Source organism: Octopus bimaculoides, chromosome 3, assembly GCF_046866305.1.
Source record: "Octopus bimaculoides isolate indiv1 chromosome 3, ASM4686630v1, whole genome shotgun sequence".
NCBI lineage: Eukaryota > Metazoa > Mollusca > Cephalopoda > Octopoda > Octopodidae > Octopus > Octopus bimaculoides.
The window spans coordinates 45,367,018-45,388,203 of NC_142930.1; the positions used below are offsets into that span (position 1 = coordinate 45,367,018).

The 21,186-nt window shown below is 35.5% G+C and overlaps 1 protein-coding gene across 5 annotated transcripts in view; it reads right to left on the bottom strand.

Annotated features, from left to right (window-relative positions):
• Nucleotides 1–2,488: 2,488 nt before the first annotated feature.
• Nucleotides 2,489–21,186, bottom strand: part of LOC106881713 (octanoyl-[acyl-carrier-protein]:protein N-octanoyltransferase LIPT2, mitochondrial) — a 30,555-nt gene continuing 11,857 nt past the window's right edge. The window contains exons 1-3 of one of the 5 annotated variants that reach the window (XM_014932190.3): nt 20,433–20,774; nt 7,167–7,632; nt 2,489–3,127 (exon numbers count right to left, since the gene is read on the bottom strand). In XM_014932190.3, the coding sequence (XP_014787676.1) occupies nt 2,715–3,127; nt 7,167–7,626 (873 nt within the window). In that variant the 5' untranslated portion in view covers nt 7,627–7,632; nt 20,433–20,774 and the 3' untranslated portion in view covers nt 2,489–2,714. Of the gene's footprint in view, nt 3,128–7,166; nt 7,633–11,937; nt 12,059–12,088; nt 12,783–20,432; nt 20,775–21,186 lie in introns of those variants that run through there. The other 4 variants (XM_089348893.1, XM_014932191.3, XM_014932189.3 and 1 more) reach the window with 4 other exon arrangements.

Sequence of the window (21,186 nt, forward strand, 5' to 3'; positions counted from 1 at the left end):
AAATCTTGTATTAAACAATCTTTGAGCACTAACTCCACATAAATAAAACCTGACCAGCTGCTATAAATGCTAGGTATCACTTCATGTAATAAGAACCAGATGGTGCCTAAAATATGTCTTGGTGCTACTGGATATTTTTCTCTACAAGCCAATTTTTAGATTTTAGCTAGGAAAACTTGAGCAGAGTTATGTACATCCCTCAATGGAGTAACACGTCATTAATAAGATCTAAACTATGAGCATGTAGTGCCAAGCCAACTCGGAAGTGTCTATGTGATCTGCCAGAAATAGCAGTCAAATCTTCCTCATTTCCCATCCTACCATTTTAGAAAAGGACCCATTGGATAATGTGATTCTGGTTTCACAAGTTTGAAAAATATGGAATGGTTGCAACTGGAATGCTTTTGGTCATAAGCCTATTCAGTCAAAGCTGACTTGGGGCTAGACAGCAGCAACTCCTTCCTGCGAAGCTATGACACTATTATTTTATAATGCCACAGCAGAATTGAAATCAGTGCTGGTACCACACTAAAAGCACTAGTGCCACATAAAAAGCGCCCAGTACACTCTGTGGAGTGGTTGGCATTAGGAAGTGGGTGTTATAATAGTCCAATATTTTTAAGGAATACAACAGTGGCGACGAGGAATTAACAAACTCACAAAAGTTTTTGTTGTGTGAATTTTTTGAAAACAAATCGTTAACTCATGGAAAATTTGTTGGCCAGTTTGCTCGAGTTGCAAAAACAGCAACAACAAATAATATTACAGCAACAAATGCTGCAATTACTGCATTTGTCAGGAAAGTTAGAAAAAGTGTTCTCACCAGATTATGTCATGAACTCCATAACAAGAGTTCAAATGATGAAGGAGTTACCTTTGAAGCATACTACAGAAAATATGAGCAAATCTTCAAGAAAGAATGTAAAGATTGGGATGGTGAGATGAAAATGTGCTTAATCTTAAGAAAACTGGTGGTAACAACATGAATGATACAGTAATTATGTACTATCAAGAAAACCTTCGGACATTAACTTTAATGATACAATAGATATATTGTGTAAAATTTTCAGTGAGAAAAGCTCATTGTTCAACATGCATTGGAAGTGTCTAAACAAAGAGAAAAACAACGATGACTACATCATACATGCTGGTAGAGCTAACAGGGAATGTGAGAAGTTTAAACTAGATGAATTAACATCAGATATGTTCCAATGCCTGATTTTTACACAGGGACTTAATGCCAAAAAAGATGCAGAAGTTAGAACTAGAACTAGAATTCTCACAAAGCTGGAACAAAGCCAGCAAGTGTCAGAAGAATGTGAAAGGATAGTCAAATTAAGACACAGCACAAAGGAAATTGAACGTAAAGATTGTTTCCAGGTAAAGTAAGTGCAAAATAGTCAGAATAGAGATAAAGTGTTTTCTAAAAATCATGACAAAAATCAGGAAATAAACCCATGTTTTGTATGTGGAGGTATTCACCTCAGGAAAAATTGTCCATTTAAAAAATGTGGAGTGCTTTCATTGTGGAAATACAGGACATATAAAGATGCACTGTAGGACGATGACAAAATGTCAGAACATGAATGTGAAAATCAGGGACACTGGTAGTGATATCGCCCTTATAAATGAAAAACTTGGAAATATGTTAGTAAGCTGAAATTAATTAAATCGAGAAAGGTAGCACATGGTGTTATGGGAAAAAGATTATATTTTTTTTTGGTGAATTTGTATGTAACATTTTGAGGTCAAACAAAAAAGGCAAAGGTATATGTGTTAAAAAGTCCACTTAATTTATTTGGCAGAGAGTGGATGGAACTATTCAAGTTGTGGAAACACCCATAAGTGTTTTGAGTGGAAATATAATTGGTTCAGTTGAAGGTTCAAATGTGGTTGAGGGACTGAAACAAAAAAATTGCAGTAAAACAGAGTGGAACATCTTGTTTGTAAGCCGAAACAAAAATTGCCCACAATAAAAAGTAAACATTGTTCAGAAATAGATGTTCCATAGTTGAGACTACACATCGATATCACTGGACCTTTAAATAGTTCTTACTACTTAGTGGTAGTTGATAGTTTCTCGAAATAGCCAGAAACACTGGGGTCGATACAATTGACTAGTCCCCTTCCCCAAAATTTCAAGGACTTGTGCCTTCAGTAGAAAGGATTATTATGGTTTACTCAGTTATTTCTGCACATGAAGCTGGCCCTAATACATGTGACAGACATTAAACTATAAGTGGTATTATAGCTGTTGGGAAGATTATACAGGTGCATGAGATGTACTAAAATAGAGGTTTTTTTTATTCATATCTCTGTACAATCTGCATTCAAAAATTTCTGAGGTTGACTTTTGTTTTATATCACTTTGAAGTAGATAAAAGTCAAAACGTACCAATAATATACTAGAGCTAAACATGATATTTATACCACAATACTGTATTTAGTCAACAAATCAATATTAATTAAATTGCAGAACAAAAATATCTTTCATGGTATATTTTAGCTTTTTTTTTTATTATTACTCATTGTTTGTGTACATTTTGCATTTTATAGTTCTGTATTAAGAAAAATAACAATGTAAAAATAAAATATACAAAAAATACCCTTTTTAAAATACTGTAAATAAATTGAAAACTGAGTGGTGCAAAACAAAATTAAAAGAATATATATATACAATTCTCTCCAATACCAAACTCCACACCATTCGATGCTCACCACATTGGTATTTGTCTGTCTACAGGAGTTTCTTTCTCTTTAGATGGTAAACGATACAGTGTCTCAGGTGGAACTATAGTTTTGCTAGCAAATTCTGTAGAAGTTGCTGGAGTGGGGGTTGTGGTTGCTGATGCATTTTGGCTGGAAAATGTGGTTTGATGAGGAATGAATATGTGTTCATGCTTTTCAAGCATTGAGGTTTCAATGCTACAGTTAAATACTTCTGAAAAACTTTCCAAAAAGGATTTTGTCACATCTTTGATGGAGATCTCTTGATTTATTTCTTGTGATATAGATGTAACAGATTTCCCTTTTAGTTCACAAGGAATAATGAATTTAAACCAAGACAGCTCTGGATTACAATTCAAAGAGATTCCATGTGTTGTAACATAACGGCGAGTATGAATTCCTGAAATAAAAAATTTAAAAAAATTTAGTTTATAGCAGCATGGGTGTGTGTATGAGAGAGAGAGAGATAGGGGATGCAGACAACACACACGAAAAAGAATTAAACAGTGAGTTACTAGCTTGTAAATATGATATATATACATGCATGCATATGCATACATATAAGTTGTAGTAATGAAATCAAACCAAATAGTGATATTTTGAAATCATTTAATATGTACATTTCAGGTTTGCAAAATATATAAGAAATCCATTAAGCAAGTTAAAACATTTCAAAATATAAACCATTTGATGGAAATATTTCAATATATATGGTCAGAGTAATAAGTGTAGAGAGGGAGAAAGAAAGGAGATAGAAACAGAGAGAGAGAGAAGAAAAGGAAATGTACAAGTGAATAGTATTGAAAAGAAATGGGATGGTTGTATCTGTGTGTTTACATACAAAATCTGTAGAAAAGGACAAAGAATTGAGAAGGACATAAGTTTGGGGGAGAGGATGGGGAGGAAATGAACCAGTGTCAAGGTGTAGTTAAGAGTTTTAGTAGTGAGTGGGATTGGTAGTATACAGTCTTGAACATATTAGCAGTGATCAGATTGGAATCAGGGACCCAATGTAGATCAAGTCCTTACTCATCTGTGGCTGTTATGCTCTGGGTCTCAAACCAGAAATTGAGGGGGATATCACTGCTGCTCAGGATCAGTCCCTTTCCAGAGTAATGTCTTGAAATATGAAAGCAGCTCATCATGCTGCATATACAGAGAACATCCAGAGACAATCAACCACATAATTTCTGGACGAAGCAGAGGGGCACCAACAATACTTGCAAAGGCATGACAAGGCAGCTCAGTACATACACTGATCAATATACCACACATACAACCTCTCTCACAAAAACAACAGGTGGGAACACAAGTTACCACAACTTTATCAGAATGCCAAGGTTACAATCCTTTGAAATTTCAGTGTTCAGACTAATTGGAAAGTACAGGCAAGTGGACATGATCTCATTGTTAATCATACTGAAAAAACTTGTCTTCTGATTGATGTTGCAGCAAATATAAAGACCTAGAAACTGAAATCAGAAGAATATGGCATCTCAAAACAACGTTGACTATTATTATTGGGGCACCTGAAATGATATCAAGAGGAGCAAACTAAAATGTAGACCAAATCCTTGACAGCCCCAAAATAAGTGAATTACAAAAGATCATACTTATGGGTACAGCATATATTCTACATAAATTCCTGTCCATATAAATGCAACCTTACTTAGTGTGTTTTTCCCCCTAGACATAGGTGTTTGGCACCTCACCTGTTAGCATCTTCAGATGCAAAACCTTATTGTCTCTTGATGTCTCTGATTGAGACTTGGGTGTAACTTGTGTAAATTAAAGCAAAACCAAAGCATAACATGATCATAATGATGATGATGATAACATCTCCAATAGCAGTATCAATAATAATTATAATAATAGTAATAATATCAATAGTTATAATAATACTAATGAAAAAAAAAAAACATTGGAGGAGTGATGCATACCCTGCACAGAGATAAAATTTTTCACAAATTATGTGTTGCTTACCCTTGCTTTTTAATCTTTTATTTCATTTTTTTATTATATTTTTAAGTATTTATATTCTGGTGAAATTAAGAAATCAACTCATAAATAAATGAAGCTCTTGAATCCATCACTTTACGCACACACACACACAGTCGCATATCTATATATGCATGTATGTATCCACGTGTCTATTGCTTCTAAGTTTGAGGTAGTGGAATATGATAATTTCAGGATTTTCCTATTAGAGAGGGTGTGGTATCTGCGATGGAGTGAGGGGGATTTCTTATCTTAATATACTATAAATAGCTTTAGGAATGAAAGTTTTAATGTTGTTAGCTGAGGGTGGGGTGTACCAACATATCTGGTGTTTCCTGGGTTTGCTGTTTGTGATTGTACAGATAGTACCAGTGCTTAGGGGTTCATCATCTGTTATTCAATCAAAGATTATAGTAGTTGTTATGTGTGTGGGCAGTAAGATTATTTCTAGAAATGTAAGATTTAGTAGTTGTATTTTAGGTATTATCACTAGTAGTTAGATTATTAATGGACTTGGCCTGTTTAAGTTTGGTGTTATTATGGTATGATGCTGTTTGATTTTAAGCACTTCTTTTAAGGGCTTAGTTGTAATATTTGTCATGGTTTTCAAAGTTTGATTGGTAGAGAGGGTAGAGATTCTAATAGATATGTTTTTAATGATGCTATTCCAAATTGAAAGTAGATGGTTAAAGGATTTATGGATATATATTAAGTTTGCATTGGGCTTATAGTAGGGGCAGAATGTTTGTGAATGTCGGGTTAGGTCAAGGAAGTTAACTGTAGTAGTTCCATTTAAAAAAAAAGACGGGTTAAAATTTTGGAAAAGTTTTTGTAGCTTCTATAATCTTTTGAGGGACAAGTGGGAGTAATTAACTACAGTAAGGAGAGTGTTGTCTCAATACAGACCTTCCCCAATGTTTAGGAAGAACAAAGCGATATATTTCTGGAGAAGGTATAGTCAATTAGAAGGGCCCAACACTTGAATGATATTTATCAACCCTGCAAAGCAAGAAAGGTAAAAATCAAGCCTAGCAGGAACTGAAATTAAAGCGGTAAAGGACATAACTAAATACCAAAGATATTAAGTTTGGCATTAGACATATTTTATATCCACCATCCTTAAAATAATATCATTTTGATAGAGGAACAATCACACAAATTTGAGAGAGAGTATAGTTATATAGCCAATTATGACAAGTGCATAGATTCTTGTATATTCTAAAAATAGAGCCCATCTGTAAATAAAGCTGTAACTTCTCTAATATTGTTCATTTGATCTGAAGTGTGTCCTATGAAACTATAGCTAAGTCAATGCTTTTTATGTTTCTTCTCTTGTTAAGATCATGTGCAGTTAAAGATCCATCCTGTTACATAAATGTTTGTATGATAAATATGCTGACTAAGAATGCTTCATGTGTGCATGTACACCAACACACACATGGATGTATATATACTTAATAACTAAATTTGTTAGTATGTACTGATCTCTAACTGCAGAGGGAACCTGTGGCAGAGTTAGATCCAGGAAGACATGGGACGAGTTGGTGAAGCATGATCTTCGAATTTTGGGCCTCACAGAGGCAATGACTAGTGACCAAGACCGTTGGCGATATGCTGTGCTTGAGAAGACCTGTCAAGCCAAGTGAAATCATAGTTGTGACTGATGCTGGTGGACTATTTGCCCAGGCTATTCTTATTCTAGCAGCTACACTCTCAGAGCACCCCCCCCACCACCTGTACTGACTTGATCACCTAGGTAACAGAAGCTATCAACTACTAGTTTTTCCCACTGGCATGTGACGGAAGCTGTTTTCTGCACATTTTCAGTGTTTATTGCCCCTGAGCATTTACCACACACAAAAACTATCTTCCCAGTTAGCCTTCCTTTGATACTGCTGCATCTCTTATGTGTCCATAGCTTATACTGGGTACATCTTATGGAGTTTCTACCTATGCCTTTTCTACAGATCAAGCATGGCCATCTATCTGAAGGAACTTGTGATTTATCTGCCTTCCTACTTATTAAGACTTTGGTTTTTGCTAGGTTGATTCTAAGGCCCTTCAATTCTAGACCTTGCTTCTACACCTGAAACTTCTCTAGTTTTGATAGTGACTCAGCTATTAGAGCAAGGTCATCAGCATAGAGGATCTCCCAGGAGCATCCTGTCTTGAATTCCTCTGTTATTGCCTGGAGGACTATGATGAATAAGAGGAGGCTGAGGACTGATCCTTGGTGGACCCCTACCCGGAATTCTTCACTATACTCATTGCCAACCCTCACCTTACTGACAGCAAAAGTAATAGGATCAGATCTGAGAAAATGATGGGCCTCAATAAAATTTGAATGAAGATTGAGAAATGACATCATACACAAAACTAGCCAACACTGGGAAAATGGATGTTAAAACTTAATTCAGAAAGGGTTAAAAAAAAAATCTTACCAATTGCTCCTATTTTTCGATCTTCTACCCAAACACCTGTATCCACAGTTGTCTTGGCAGCTATGCCCCAGTTAGCACAAGTCTTGATCAAAGTTGCTTCTAAACTGCTTACATACCATTTAACACTTGGACGGAATTGCAAAAGGTTAAGTATTGGATAAGCAACCAGTTGACCTGGACCATGGAATGTAATCATGCCACCTCGATTAGTGCGATAGAAATCGGCACCAAGTGATTTCAATCTCTGGGCTTCCTCTTCAGTATAGGTTTTAGTCCTAAATCCTGTTGTGTAAACTGGGTCATGTTCGACTAAGAGGATAACATTACGAGAAATAGCACCAGGTTTGCCAGCAAGGAAATCCAAATGCTCTCGGGCATACCTTTTCTGAAGATCAGCAGCTGCTAAGAAACCCATGCGACCCAGATTTATCACAGTAACAAGGTTTCGTGACAGTGACATCTTGACCTGATAAAACAACAAAGCAGCTACATTAATTAACTAAATATGATATTTGTAGAATATTATACAATTCAAAATATAGGAATTAACAAAAAAATGCAATTATTTGAGGTACAAAGATTGAATTTATAGGACTCGCAGTTTGACTGTAGTTCATTATATAGCACTCTGAGACAAGACATAACATGTAAGTTTTCTTTTTTTCAAGTTAGATAATACAATGTATAGGTTGATTTGCTAATCAGAGCTTGTGATGACATTAATGGGAGTATAATTTATTCATGTGCTGTATAAAATTCTCAATTTCATGCTTGTATGTTAAACCACATGACAACTCTACCATTTTTAAAAACACATTGAGCTTTTCAAATTTTATTTATTTTTTGTTTTTGCTGAAATTGCAGCCTGTATTTGGATGCTAAATTCAGTCCAAGAGTAAACACACTGACACACACATACATGAATATTTACTAAATAAATGATAAAAAGTCATCCAAATATTTATAGCAGAAGCTATAACAAATGAAAGAAAAGTTATCTTTCCAGTATTTATTTTGATTAAGTATATTGATAACACTTGATAACAAAATAATCACAACTACCAGAGATTAAAACAGCATTTTGTTTAAGCATGAAATAAGAATGATTTTTGAGATGATAGTCACGTGCAATGAGAATGGCAATGAAAAACAACCATTCTAGATTACTTACAATATTGGGACATATTGCTTACCTAGGAACTGGACCACTGATAATATGGTTGAGTTCAAACTTTACTGATACAACTACTACTACTGCTGCTACTACCACTAATACGGCCGTTACTACTACTACCACTACTAATATGACTGCTGCTGCTACTACTACTACTCTGTTGGTTGTCCCAATATTATATGTTTGTTTCATAGTAAATGGTTTCTCATTCACAGTAACATGAAAAGAATTGGATATTGAAATAATAAAAAAAAAATACCAGAGGCCAAAAAAAGCTGATTTACAGAGGATATGATAGAGATTATGTGGTATTCATGGCTTTTTCAAATTTATTAGTAATAGGAGCAAGGTGAAATGAAATTTATAACATAGAGGAATGAGACGGTGAAACATTCATACCTTCTCAAATACTTTAAAGAACATAACTGAAATGTCGCCCAGTTGGAAAAAGTAAAAACTGAGTTATAGAAGTCTTTCCCAGAAAGTCAACTCTCTGGATTCCCCACCTTGCTGTTGCTCACTCACAAACAATGAAGCTACATCAACTGGGTTGATCTCACTACTCTCTGAGGGCTTGCAAGTATCAAACCTATTATATCTATTCATAAAACATGCTCATTGAGAGTTTATTTTTATGACATTGATCGTCCTCACCCCCCATCTTAATATATATCCTAAATTTACTGAATACTCTCCTTATGAGTGTTTCAGCCCAAAGTGTTGAAGCAGAGAAAAGAAAGACTTAAGCTGTCAAACAGTGAAAGTATGATAAAATCCTAGGATTCTTCGTTTCATTCATACTATTTCCAATGTAGCCTTATAATGCCCAGCAGAAAGATTCACCATTACTACATCAGTCCAACTATGTTCCTATCTTTACATGGCCCCATATAAAAGGATTCCCCAAAGCTACTCTCATATCAGTTTGGCTATTTTCCTTCTAATCTAATGTGTTGTTAGGTTGTAGAACATACTTATGAAAGAGACAATTCAAGAGGAATTCAACTTGTCTTATCCTACTTCAACAAAGTAGCCAAGTGTCTTTTAAGAAATCATATAATTTTTAATATGAAGAATCACATAGTTCAAGTTCTAAACTTCAAGGACAATAAAAAGTTACAAACTTTAAACAATGCTTTGCTTGTCCCATTGGTCAGCTGAAGTAGTCCTGTCATTATAGAGTTATCAGAGAACTGTAAAAATTTTGATTTTTTTTGATTTGGCATTTGTAAAGGGGATAGAAGAATCAGGTAAATACAAAAAAAAAAAAAACCCTATCAGTCATCAATATTTAAACAGAACGCCACATTTATATTTGATATTTGGAATGAAGTGGCACTCATGTATTAGCCTCATTAGATAATTGAAAACTGGCTGTGATCTCTGCTTGCAATGAATTTACCTCTTTCTTTTTGGGGTTCTTTGCAACAGAAATACTGAAGCATTTAAATATCAGGTCGAGTGGTCTTGGGCAGATAGTGCTTGTTAAAATGATGGTAGCTGAATGATCCAAAGCATTGAAGAATTACAAGTCAGAGCTTCAGTATTTCCTATGGCTGTGAGGTAATGACTTAGACTTAGCAAAAGCAACAGTGTCTAATGACTGCCTTACACTATTTAGATGAAGTTTTCAGTGTTCTGAGTTCAAATCTTAGAGAAGCTCAACTTTCAATCCTAAAAACATGAATACATATCAGTAGTCCTTACCCTATATATTGTATAGCTGGTGAATAACATAGAGCAGCTATCAAATCATGGTTGGCTAAGTAGTTTCAGTCGTTTGGTGACATGAATGCCAAAGTTACTTTCTCTTTCACACCAGAAATAGAGAGCTTTTGCACTGAATTAAAAAATAAACCACACTGTAAACATCTTCAGGTATTTTTTCCAGCCAATTCTAATTAATATACCATATGGTTATTGTCTGTTGTAGTTTCAGATAACAGCCAGAACCACATCGCTTCTTCAGAAAAGACAGTGTGGTCATGGCTGGAACGTCTTCATAGGTCTGTCCAATCAAGTTTAAACTGCTTATACTTACGCATGTGTATGTGTGAGTGGGCAGTTAGAAACAGGAGAGCAATATAGATAAGATTTGCTAACCTAATTTCACTGTAACATTAAACTTTATTGCTTTTAAGATAAAGATGTAAGAACAAAACAATGTTGTATTCTAAGAATCGTTTTAGGATTGCGATAGTCAATTAAAATCGACTCTAATACATGACTTGACCTTAGTATTAAAAACCTACTTTAAAGCCTGGTTTGGAGAAAAACTAGAGATATATAGTTTAATAAGCAATAAATAAATAATAAATGGAGTGGTTAGTTGGATATGGTATCACTTTTCAAAGGTGGGGACATGAGTTATATACACTGGTTCACTGTTGCGATGTTCTTTTTCTGTGTTGTTGTGTAATGTGTGATGGGTGTGATGTACTGAATGGAGGTCTCGTGTTTCGGCAGGCAAAGAGCTAGATGTAATGATAGATGCAATGGCATAATGGGGGTGATATCTATAGTCTCCTAGAGGTGATACAGTAGTCTGGTAGGGAATTTAGTACCGTTAATCTCTAATAATTACCTTACGCAATTAAAATACTAGATAACTAGTTTAAAAACTTTTTTTCCTCGAAATAAGTTGATGTTAATGATTTAATAATGAAAAGGTTTTTGAAACAATGTCACGAAAAAACAAAAACGAAACGGTAGAGACGGACTATATGTAATCTGAACCTTTCCTCCCCTTATTTATTAATTTTTTTTTACGGAATCCCACGTTTTAGGCTATGGAGATCCCGATTCTGAAAAAAAAAAATTTTGAAAAATTTCACCCCCCCCCCCACCAAGCAGGCTATTTACATGCTAGAAATAACAGCCAGATCTCACAAAACTAGTGTTAGGGTTAGGGTCAGGGTTTGGGTTAGGGTTTGAGTTAGGGTTAGGTTTACCCTGTGGATCTATATAAAAACCGGGGGGGGGGGGGGGGGAAATCGAAATTTTGAAATTGAGATTTTTGAAATTTTTTTTTTCAGAATCGGAATCTCCATAGCCTAAAACATGGGATTCCCTAAAAAAAAAAAATAAAATAAGGGGGGAAAGGTTCAGATTACATATAGTCCATCTGGACCAACGAAACAATTAAACAGAAGTTATGTATAAAAGCATGTGAAACTCTGAGTAACAGTTTTTGTGATATTTTTGCAGTTTTTTTTTTAATAAACTATATATATATATATATATATATATATATATAAAATGTGTGTTTAAATTTAAAAAAAACTTTTTTTTTTGTGTAAATATACTGAATCTCGAGGATAATTTAATTATCATCCTCCAGCAATTTTCCTATCTTACATAGACACACAAAGCATCAGTATTGTAGAAAACAAATAGTGATGCGATTACGTGACTTCCACAAGGGCAGAAGTAACGCCAAATGAAGTGAAATGCATCACAGAGAGGATTGAAACCGAATTGTAGAATAGGTAGCTAAGCTCACTTCTCATCTACACATTCATGAATGCATGGGGGAATGTTTAGTGGTCATGCTTTTATCAAGAGCATTAGTAGCGTAGGTGAAGTGAAATAGCTTACACATATAGCAGCAACTGACCATTATATCGCAGAGAAATATTATTTTTGCTTCGATTTGCCTTGGTTTGGAAACGGACATATACGCATGCGTGAGCTTAAAACCTAAAACCAAAACCAAAACATTAAACAGTCAAATCAAGCGGACACTTACTGTAAGGGAGGTAACTTCAGTTTTATTTTTCCGTACAACATGCTATGTCGTCAGATAAGGCAGTTAACCAATAACCACACGTAGACAAATTATTTTCGTTTAGTAAAAGAATAAAAGAAAATCATTTTCGACTCAAGATACCTAACTTCAATAAAAGGGCGACGCGGACAAAAAAGAAAAAAAAAAAAACTTAGCCCCCAGAACGACGAAACTTTAGACACATCATAGTATACAAAACTACGAATAAATAAAAATAAAATTGAATATAGCATTAATCGCATAAAATTCCGAAAGTGACAACAGTATGCTCTAGCTGTGAGACCAATCTCCTCAATCCATTGTTGTTGGCACTCCGTCGCTTACGACGTCGAGGGTTCCAGTTGATCCGATCAACGGAACAGCCTGCTCGTGAAATTAACGGGCCAGTGGCTGAGCACTCCACAAACATGTGTACCCTTAACGTAGTTCTCGGGGATATTCAGCGTGACACAGTGTGACAAGGCTGACCCTTTGAATTACAAGCACAACAGAAACAGGAACTAAGAGTGAGAGAAAGTTGTGGTGGAAGAGTACAGCAGGGTTCGCCACCATGCCCTGCCGGAGCCTCGTGGAGCTTTAGGTGTTTTCGCTCAATAAACACTCACTACGCCCGGTCTGGGAATCAAAACCGCGATCTTATGACCGCGAGTCCGCTGCCCTAACCACTGGGCCATTGCGCCTCCACCCTCAATCCATACCTCCAGTAAATCGTACCATATAAATATCGGTTGCTATCTTAGCAATAAATAAATAAATCTAAAAGAGCTCAATGTCTATCAAAAACGAGAGAACAGTTAAATACTATCTGTGAGTTTTCAACATACATACTCATGAAATTAAGAATTTTATTCAGCTGTTGAATAAATTTATCATTTTACCAGTGACGCAAAAAGAAAACACTCATTATCTTGGGAACTGTGCGCAGACTAACATCCTCAGTGGGTACAAAGTCAACTAAATTTAGTTAGTATCTGCTAAGAATTAGTTTACATGGATTCAGGGTTTGTAACACGTTGTAAAAATAATTTTGATAACAAAATTCCGCTGTCTAACTCCAGTCAAGAAGATTTACAGTCATTGACGTCCCGATTGTGACATTTCATCTTTTTTTTCAGACATTGTATGTAAAATTATCCATTGGCCTTCCTCAAGACAGGCTCGAGGCCGGGTTGGCTACTATTTCTAGCCAGTTTAGAAACCATAAGAAAACTTTCTCGTTGCTTCAATTCAGTTATGTATGTTAGCATCAACTGAGTATAAATTTTGGTAATTTTTCAGATTAACACCCGCACGATCTTCACTAGGGTGTTAGGGTTTTAGGGTCAGGGTTAAGGTTTTAGGGTTAGGGTTTAGGGTTACGGTTAGGGTTTGGGTTAGGGAATTCCGTCCGTAACCCTAACCGTAACCCTAACACTAAAACCCTAACCCTGACCCTAAAACCGTAACTCTAACACCCTAGTGAAGATCGTGCGGGTGTTAATCTGAAAAATTACCTAAATTTTGGTGGTTAGGGCATTCGGCTCACGATCGTAAGGTCATGGGTTCAATTCCCGGCGACGCGTTGTGTCCTTGAGCAAGACACTTTATTTCACGTTGCTCTAGTCTACTCAGCTGGCAGAAATGGTTAGTACCTGTATTCCAAAGGGCTAGCCTCGTCTAGTCGAATCTTCCTGAGAACTACGTTAGGGGTACACGTGTCTGTGGAGTGCTCAGCCACTTGCACGTTAATTTCACGAGCAAGCTGTTCCGTTGATCGTATCAGTTGGGACCCTTGTCGTCGTAACCGACGGAGTGCTCCTTTTATAAAATTTGGTATCTTGGTAAATTCAGAAATATTTTCTATCGTGTCAACTTTAAATATACTACGTATATACGAGGGGTCTTGATAAGTTCCTGGCTTTAAGGGTGTCGCGAAAGGCATGGTTGGAGGCCCAACCTTCCGAATTCTTTTACAGGGTTTTATTAAAACTGAAAGACCGCTGCGATAAGTGTGTGAATCTGAGAGGGGAACGTGTCGAGTAAAATCATAATTAATTGATCCTCCCATATTTTCTTTTACCCAAAGCGAGAAACTTTCCAGTACCCCACTCTTATAGGTTGTTCCAAACATTTCGAGGTGAACACCACGATTCTCTATTGCATAATGAAGGAATGTATATTTATTCACTTCTCTTTTTAAAATTTTTTTCCACCGTTTTTTTTTATCGTTTACTTTTTGTAAATTGCTTTTCCTTAAAACTCATCATTACTTTTAATTAATGCGACATCCATTACTTATCTGGCATTCGCAATGGTCACTCTCTGACTGGCCAAAACAATCTTCTCTCTCTCTCTCTCTCTCTCTCTCTCTCTCTCTATATATATATATATATATATATATATATATATATATATATATATATATATATATATATATATATATATATATATATATATATATAAAATCAGAAAATGGAGAAAACTTTATATCAACCAACAACAATTGGACCACATCTGTAGATTATTTTTTAATACAAAACATGACATAAGATTTATGTGATACAACAATTCTTACGGCCGTTTCCGCTTCCAATGTCAGTCAGTGCCTACGAAAGAACTGCGAAAGTAATATTCTACATCTTCATAGGATATTCGAACTCATACATGGAGCTTCATCAGAGTGGATACAAAAGCATCCAAAAAATAAACAAAAGGAAGAGGAAATAGGAAAGAAAACATGGCCTAGAGAAGAAGCCAGGAAACCTAATATATTAAAATCATACCGTCTGCCATCGTAGGGCATCGAAGTCAGTAGGCTTTTTGCCTACTGACTTCGAAGCCCTACGATGGAAGATGCTTTGTATTAAAAAATAATCTACTGATGTGGTCCAATTGATTTGTTGGTTGATCTAAAGTTTTCTCCATTTTCTGATTAATTAAATTTGATTCCTGATAAACTTTTGTTTATTCGGTTGTTACCTGTACCCTACAAGCATAGTGTGCATGGATACCCATGCCCAGAGATAACACAGGTAACTTATACCGATAGTAAATATGGATATTTTATCCCTTAGTCGGTTACAATAACCGCTAACTCTGCTTACGTTTATATTTATATATATATATATATATATATATATATATATATATCACGGTACAAGTGAGGATATAAACCTCGGAGGGATAAAAATAGCCAAGATTAGACTGGTTGAATGCTTAACAAAGCAGGCACATATATAGTATTATTAATATTATATAAAACAAGAGAAGATGGTGATAAGATGAATAAAAGTTAATAAAAGTTTATTAACACTGACTATATATATCTTCAATGAATGTATTATATCATTTTTATCGTGTTAGAAAATAGATATCTAATGGATACTAATTAATTAATTAATTAATCAACATATTCGCCAACTATTGTTTCATTTCACAAATAAAATTAAAATTACAAACCATATTTGAATATTTAATTTTGCATTTTAAATAATTTGTGCGCAAAGGACAATAAGGATTGCATTAGGATACTTTTGGAATACACAGAATATACAGATATCTGTATATATATTCTGTGTATTCCAAAAGTATCCTAATGTAATCCTTATTGTCCTCTGCGCACTCTGATGATTTTCCTTACAAGGTATTTAAAATGCAGAGTTATATATTTATATATGTTATGTAATTTTTATTTTGTTTGTGAAATAAAACAAATGTGGATGAATATGTTGATTAATTAATAAATTAATTAGTATCCATTAGATGTCTCTGTTTTCTAACTCGATATATGTATGTGTGTGTGTGTTGCAAGCCTTTTGTTATTAATTGAATGTATAAAGTAAAGCGAAAAATATGTAGTTTTAAATGAGATTAGTATCGCAGCAATGATGCTCTCAGCAGATTTAGCTGTACCTGGTGTTACTTATTGACGAAATATTACTTTGGTGGATCTTAATTAATTTTATCACCATATCTAAAGAACCAATTGAAGTTTCTACGACAAAAATGTTTTTTGTGTCTGAGAAATAACTTAGCTCCCCCTCTTTCTTTCTTTCTTTCTAGCTCTTCTCCTACTCACACACCTTGTCAAAGATTCTCATAGCCTGCAATGACGCGCAACTTGTTCCCTAACATAAACATGCACATTTCTGTTCCGAAATAAAACGTAAATGGGTTTGGTAGGCAAAAGCATAGATACTTAATGAAAAGGTAAATCTGGTCAGTAAGAAAGAATTTCCAACATCATACCCATAATGAATGAATAGCTGGAGAATGGACAGAACAACAATGATGATTACCACATGGGCACAATTTTGTAGGAAAGCTGATTTAATTGATTCTAGTAGTAGTAGTTGACTGGTACTCATTGTATTAACCAGAAAGGATTTAAATGGAATTGGACAACAACATTTTGCAATATGTGCCTAGAAGTCTACTGATTCTGTTATCCACGTCCTTCTTTTCAAAAATAATTATTTCTACTATAAACACAAGATCTGAAATTTTGGAAGAAGAAGTAAGTCAATTACATCGACCTCAGTGTTCAATCGATACCTGTTTCACCGACCCCGAAAGTAGGAATTTGAACGTTGGACATAGACGGCTGAAATGCTGTTGAGCATTTTGCCCGGCGATTCTGCCATCTTGCCGCCTTCATAATAATTATAATAATCCTTTCTACTACAGGCACAAGGCCTGAAATTTTGGGAGTGGAGGATAGCCGATAACTGGTACTTATTTCATTAACCCCGAAAGAATGAAAGTCAAAAATCGACCTCGGCGGAATATGAACGTGAAGACGGACGAAATACCGCTAATTATTTCTCCCGGCCTGCTAACGATTCTGCCAGCTCGCGCTGCCTTAACTCCTTAATAATAATAATCCTTTCTTTTCTACTATAGGCACAAGGCCTGATATTTTGTGGAAGGAACTAGTCGATTACATCGAACCCGGTGCTCAACAGGTACTTATTTTATCGACCCTGAAAGGATGAAAGGCAAAGTTGACCTCGGTGACACAAGGCCAACAATTTTGAGAGGAGGGCAAATCGATTACATTGATCCCAGAATCTGACTGGTTTATTGACCTCGGAAGGATGACAAGCAAAATGCCACAAAACACTTTGTCCGATGCTCTTAGTGATTGTGCATGTTCGCCTTCCCGATGATGATGAGAACAACAACAACAAAATTTCTAGTGTTTGCATAAAGTCAGTGTACAACTAATACTTATTTCAACAGGGGCACTATCACGCTATTAGATGTCAGAAGTGAAAGTAGTCGCTGTCTGTCAGCCTGCTTGCCTGTCTGCCTGCATGCCTGCTGCTGGCCTGTCTGCCTGCTTGCCTGCTGCTGGCCTGTCTGCCTGCTTGCGTGCTGAGCTATCTGTCTGTCTGTCTGTCTGTCTGCTGGTTTGAGTTGATACTTTGGCTTACTTACTTACTGATATCTATCTACTATGTATCTATCTATCAATTATTAGAAAACACAAATTTAATATAAAAACATTTTCCTGAAATTGCAAATTATTTAAAATATAAAAATATAATTTTCAACAGAGAGAATTTATCAAAATAGAAAACAAATGAAGTTTGAAGTTAAGTTTCAAAATAAATGTGATACTTATGCTCCGTAGATACTTATACTCTGTAATGTTTCAAACGCATGGATATAGGTGTCGAATTTGTTCCAATAACTTCTGGAAGATCTCATCCTTGAATTCGTAACGCCACATGAATTCTATTAGATGTGTTTGCAGTAAATTCCGGGTTGTCCCATTTTCTCTTTTGTTCTGGTTCTTGGCATGTTTTCATAGGCATTCGATGTGATTTGTTGTGGCAAATGTAACCGGATCAACAAAATTTATTGAATGGTTCACGGTTAAATGTCTATATCCTAGCGTGTTTAGTGTATTATATGAACGCCAGAGGTCAGAAATTATTGTTGTTCCTGGTAAAATCCGCTCTTGTATAATTTCTAAAAGGGTATCAGATGATCGATCTTCTACCGCAACTAAAAAACATCTTCTCGTATCTCTTTCTAACGCACCAAACACCCACTGCGTTTTAACCCGATGGCCAACATTATATTTTCTTCTAACAAACGCACTTTCATCTATCTCCACTATTCGGTTTGGTCCGCCTAACTTAATATTTTGCGCAATATAATACTCTGCACATACATCACGGCAGTAATTCCTCCAATCTGTTACAGCTACATTTGCTATACGACATTCCTGGCCTAAATTCTTAGCTAAATCTCCCTTAGCCCAATAATATAATATATCTATAATCTGCTCGCTTTTCAGTTTGCTATTATCTAGAAATTTCCCTTTCTAATGGAAATCAGTTTTCTACAAGGCCTTCCACATGACCATATCATGCCATCGGACAAATTGTTTTTGGCCACTTCCCTCATGCTAGCTCCACAAGAGGGACATATTTTTTCAGTATTTAACAATCCGTATGTCTTGAGCCAGTGAATACTAGCTGCTGTTGTTGCGGTGGCGATGGCAATGTCGCGGTGATTAATTCCATTTGCACTGGGATATGTAGAAGTCATCGTGAAAAACCTGCAACTAATTTGTTCTCGTGTAGATTTCAATTTGAATTACGCGCGCTTTTGGGTGTTCGTTGGTGGGTATGATGGGTAATTCTTGTAGAATTCCGTAGAATTTAAACAAGCGAAGGTAAGGTGGACGAGAATTTAAACAAATGAAGTTCAGTTTAAAGTTTATAAATAAATATATTTCATTCCATGTTCAGTTTAAACTTTATGAATAAATGTATTTTTGCATTATTCATTATTGTTTTTAAAAATAAATCACATATACCCATCATACCCACCCAAAAGCGCGCGTAATTCAAATTGAAATCTACACGAGAACAAATTAGTTGCAGGTTTTTCACGATGACTTCTACATATCCCAGTGCAAATGGAATTAATCACCGCGACATTGCCATCGCCACCGCAACAACAGCAGCTAGTATTCACTGGCTCAAGACATACGGATTGTTAAATACTGAAAAAATATGTCCCTCTTGTGGAGCTAGCATGAGGGAAGTGGCCAAAAACAATTTGTCCGATGGCATGATATGGTCATGTGGAAGGCCTTGTAGAAAACTGATTTCCATTAGAAAGGGAAATTTCTAGATAATAGCAAACTGAAAAGCGAGCAGATTATAGATATATTATATTATTGGGCTAAGGGAGATTTAGCTAAGAATTTAGGCCAGGAATGTCGTATAGCAAATGTAGCTGTAACAGATTGGAGGAATTACTGCCGTGATGTATGTGCAGAGTATTATATTGCGCAAAATATTAAGTTAGGCGGACCAAACCGAATAGTGGAGATAGATGAAAGTGCGTTTGTTAGAAGAAAATATAATGTTGGCCATCGGGTTAAAACGCAGTGGGTGTTTGGTGCGTTAGAAAGAGATACGAGAAGATGTTTTTTAGTTGCGGTAGAAGATCGATCATCTGATACCCTTTTAGAAATTATACAAGAGCGGATTTTACCAGGAACAACAATAATTTCTGACCTCTGGCGTTCATATAATACACTAAACACGCTAGGATATAGACATTTAACCGTGAACCATTCAATAAATTTTGTTGATCCGGTTACATTTGCCACAACAAATCACATCGAATGCCTATGGAAACATGCCAAGAACCAGAACAAAAGAGAAAATGGGACAACCCGGAATTTACTGCAAACACATCTAATAGAATTCATGTGGCGTTACGAATTGAAGGACGAGATCTTCCAGAAGTTATTGGAACAAATTCGACACCTATATCCATGCGTTTGAAACATTACAGAGTATAAGTATCTACGGAGCATAAGTATCACATTTATTTTTAAACTTAACTTCAAACTTCATTTGTTTTCTATTTTGATAAATTCTCTCTGTTGAAAATTATATTTTTATATTTTAAATAATTTGCAATTTCAGGAAAATGTTTTTATATTAAATTTGTGTTTTCTAATAATTGATAGATAGATACATAGTAGATAGATATCAGTAAGTAAGTAAGCCAAAGTATCAACTCAAACCAGCAGACAGACAGACAGACAGACAGATAGCTCAGCACGCAAGCAGGCAGACAGGCAAGCAGGCTGACAGACCAGCAACAGGCATGCAGGCAGACAGGCAGACAGACAGCGACTACTTTCACTTCTGACATCTAATAGCGTGATAGTGCCTCAACAGGGTTTAAACCGCAGCGGGACATAATAATTGTTTCAAATATAAACAGTATTATAAATATGTAAGTGGTGTACCGTCGATTATATAAACCATAGTATTTGACTGATACTTACTTTATCGATTCCTTAGGGCAAACGCAATGTCGACATTAGCGAAAGTAAATACCAAACCAATTCTCTGGCAGAAAATATTTCTGAGTCGATTTATGAAGGAAATAGTATGAAATATCAAATTTAAAATGATATAGATTAAATAATTGTAGATATATAATATTTATGTCCGTGAGTAGACTACTGCGCACAGACGAAAGTAACTATTAGTTGAACGTCTGTCAATATCACAAACGAAATCAGCTCAAGAGACTTACTGTGGAATTTTTTCTTCGCTAGAGTGTAAGGGAAACAATCGAGAAGTTTTACGACGTAGTTGTTAAAATAGTTCACACTCACACACGTTATATACATAACACACAAATACACATGTACACATTCTTACGCACACGCACTCACACACACACACATGCAAGCTTAGGACATGTTTACTCCACCTACTAGAAATAACAGCCGAATCTTTCGCAAATCTTACCCCCACGGTCCCATAAAAGGGCATATTACATATTCTAGGCCTGGATTCCCTGTACATACAAGAAAGAAGGGTTGGTCTTAGCTAGAATACTTTTTACCATAGGTTTCGATCAGAGTGTACCTGAAGCTAAACAATACATGCACGTTCGAGGCGCGCACACGCACACACACAATATACATACATATATATATATATATATATATATATATATATATATTTGTTTTGCAAGATTTTTGATGTGAAATCGTGTGTTGAAACAGATGTTGTTGTACAGATGTTGTT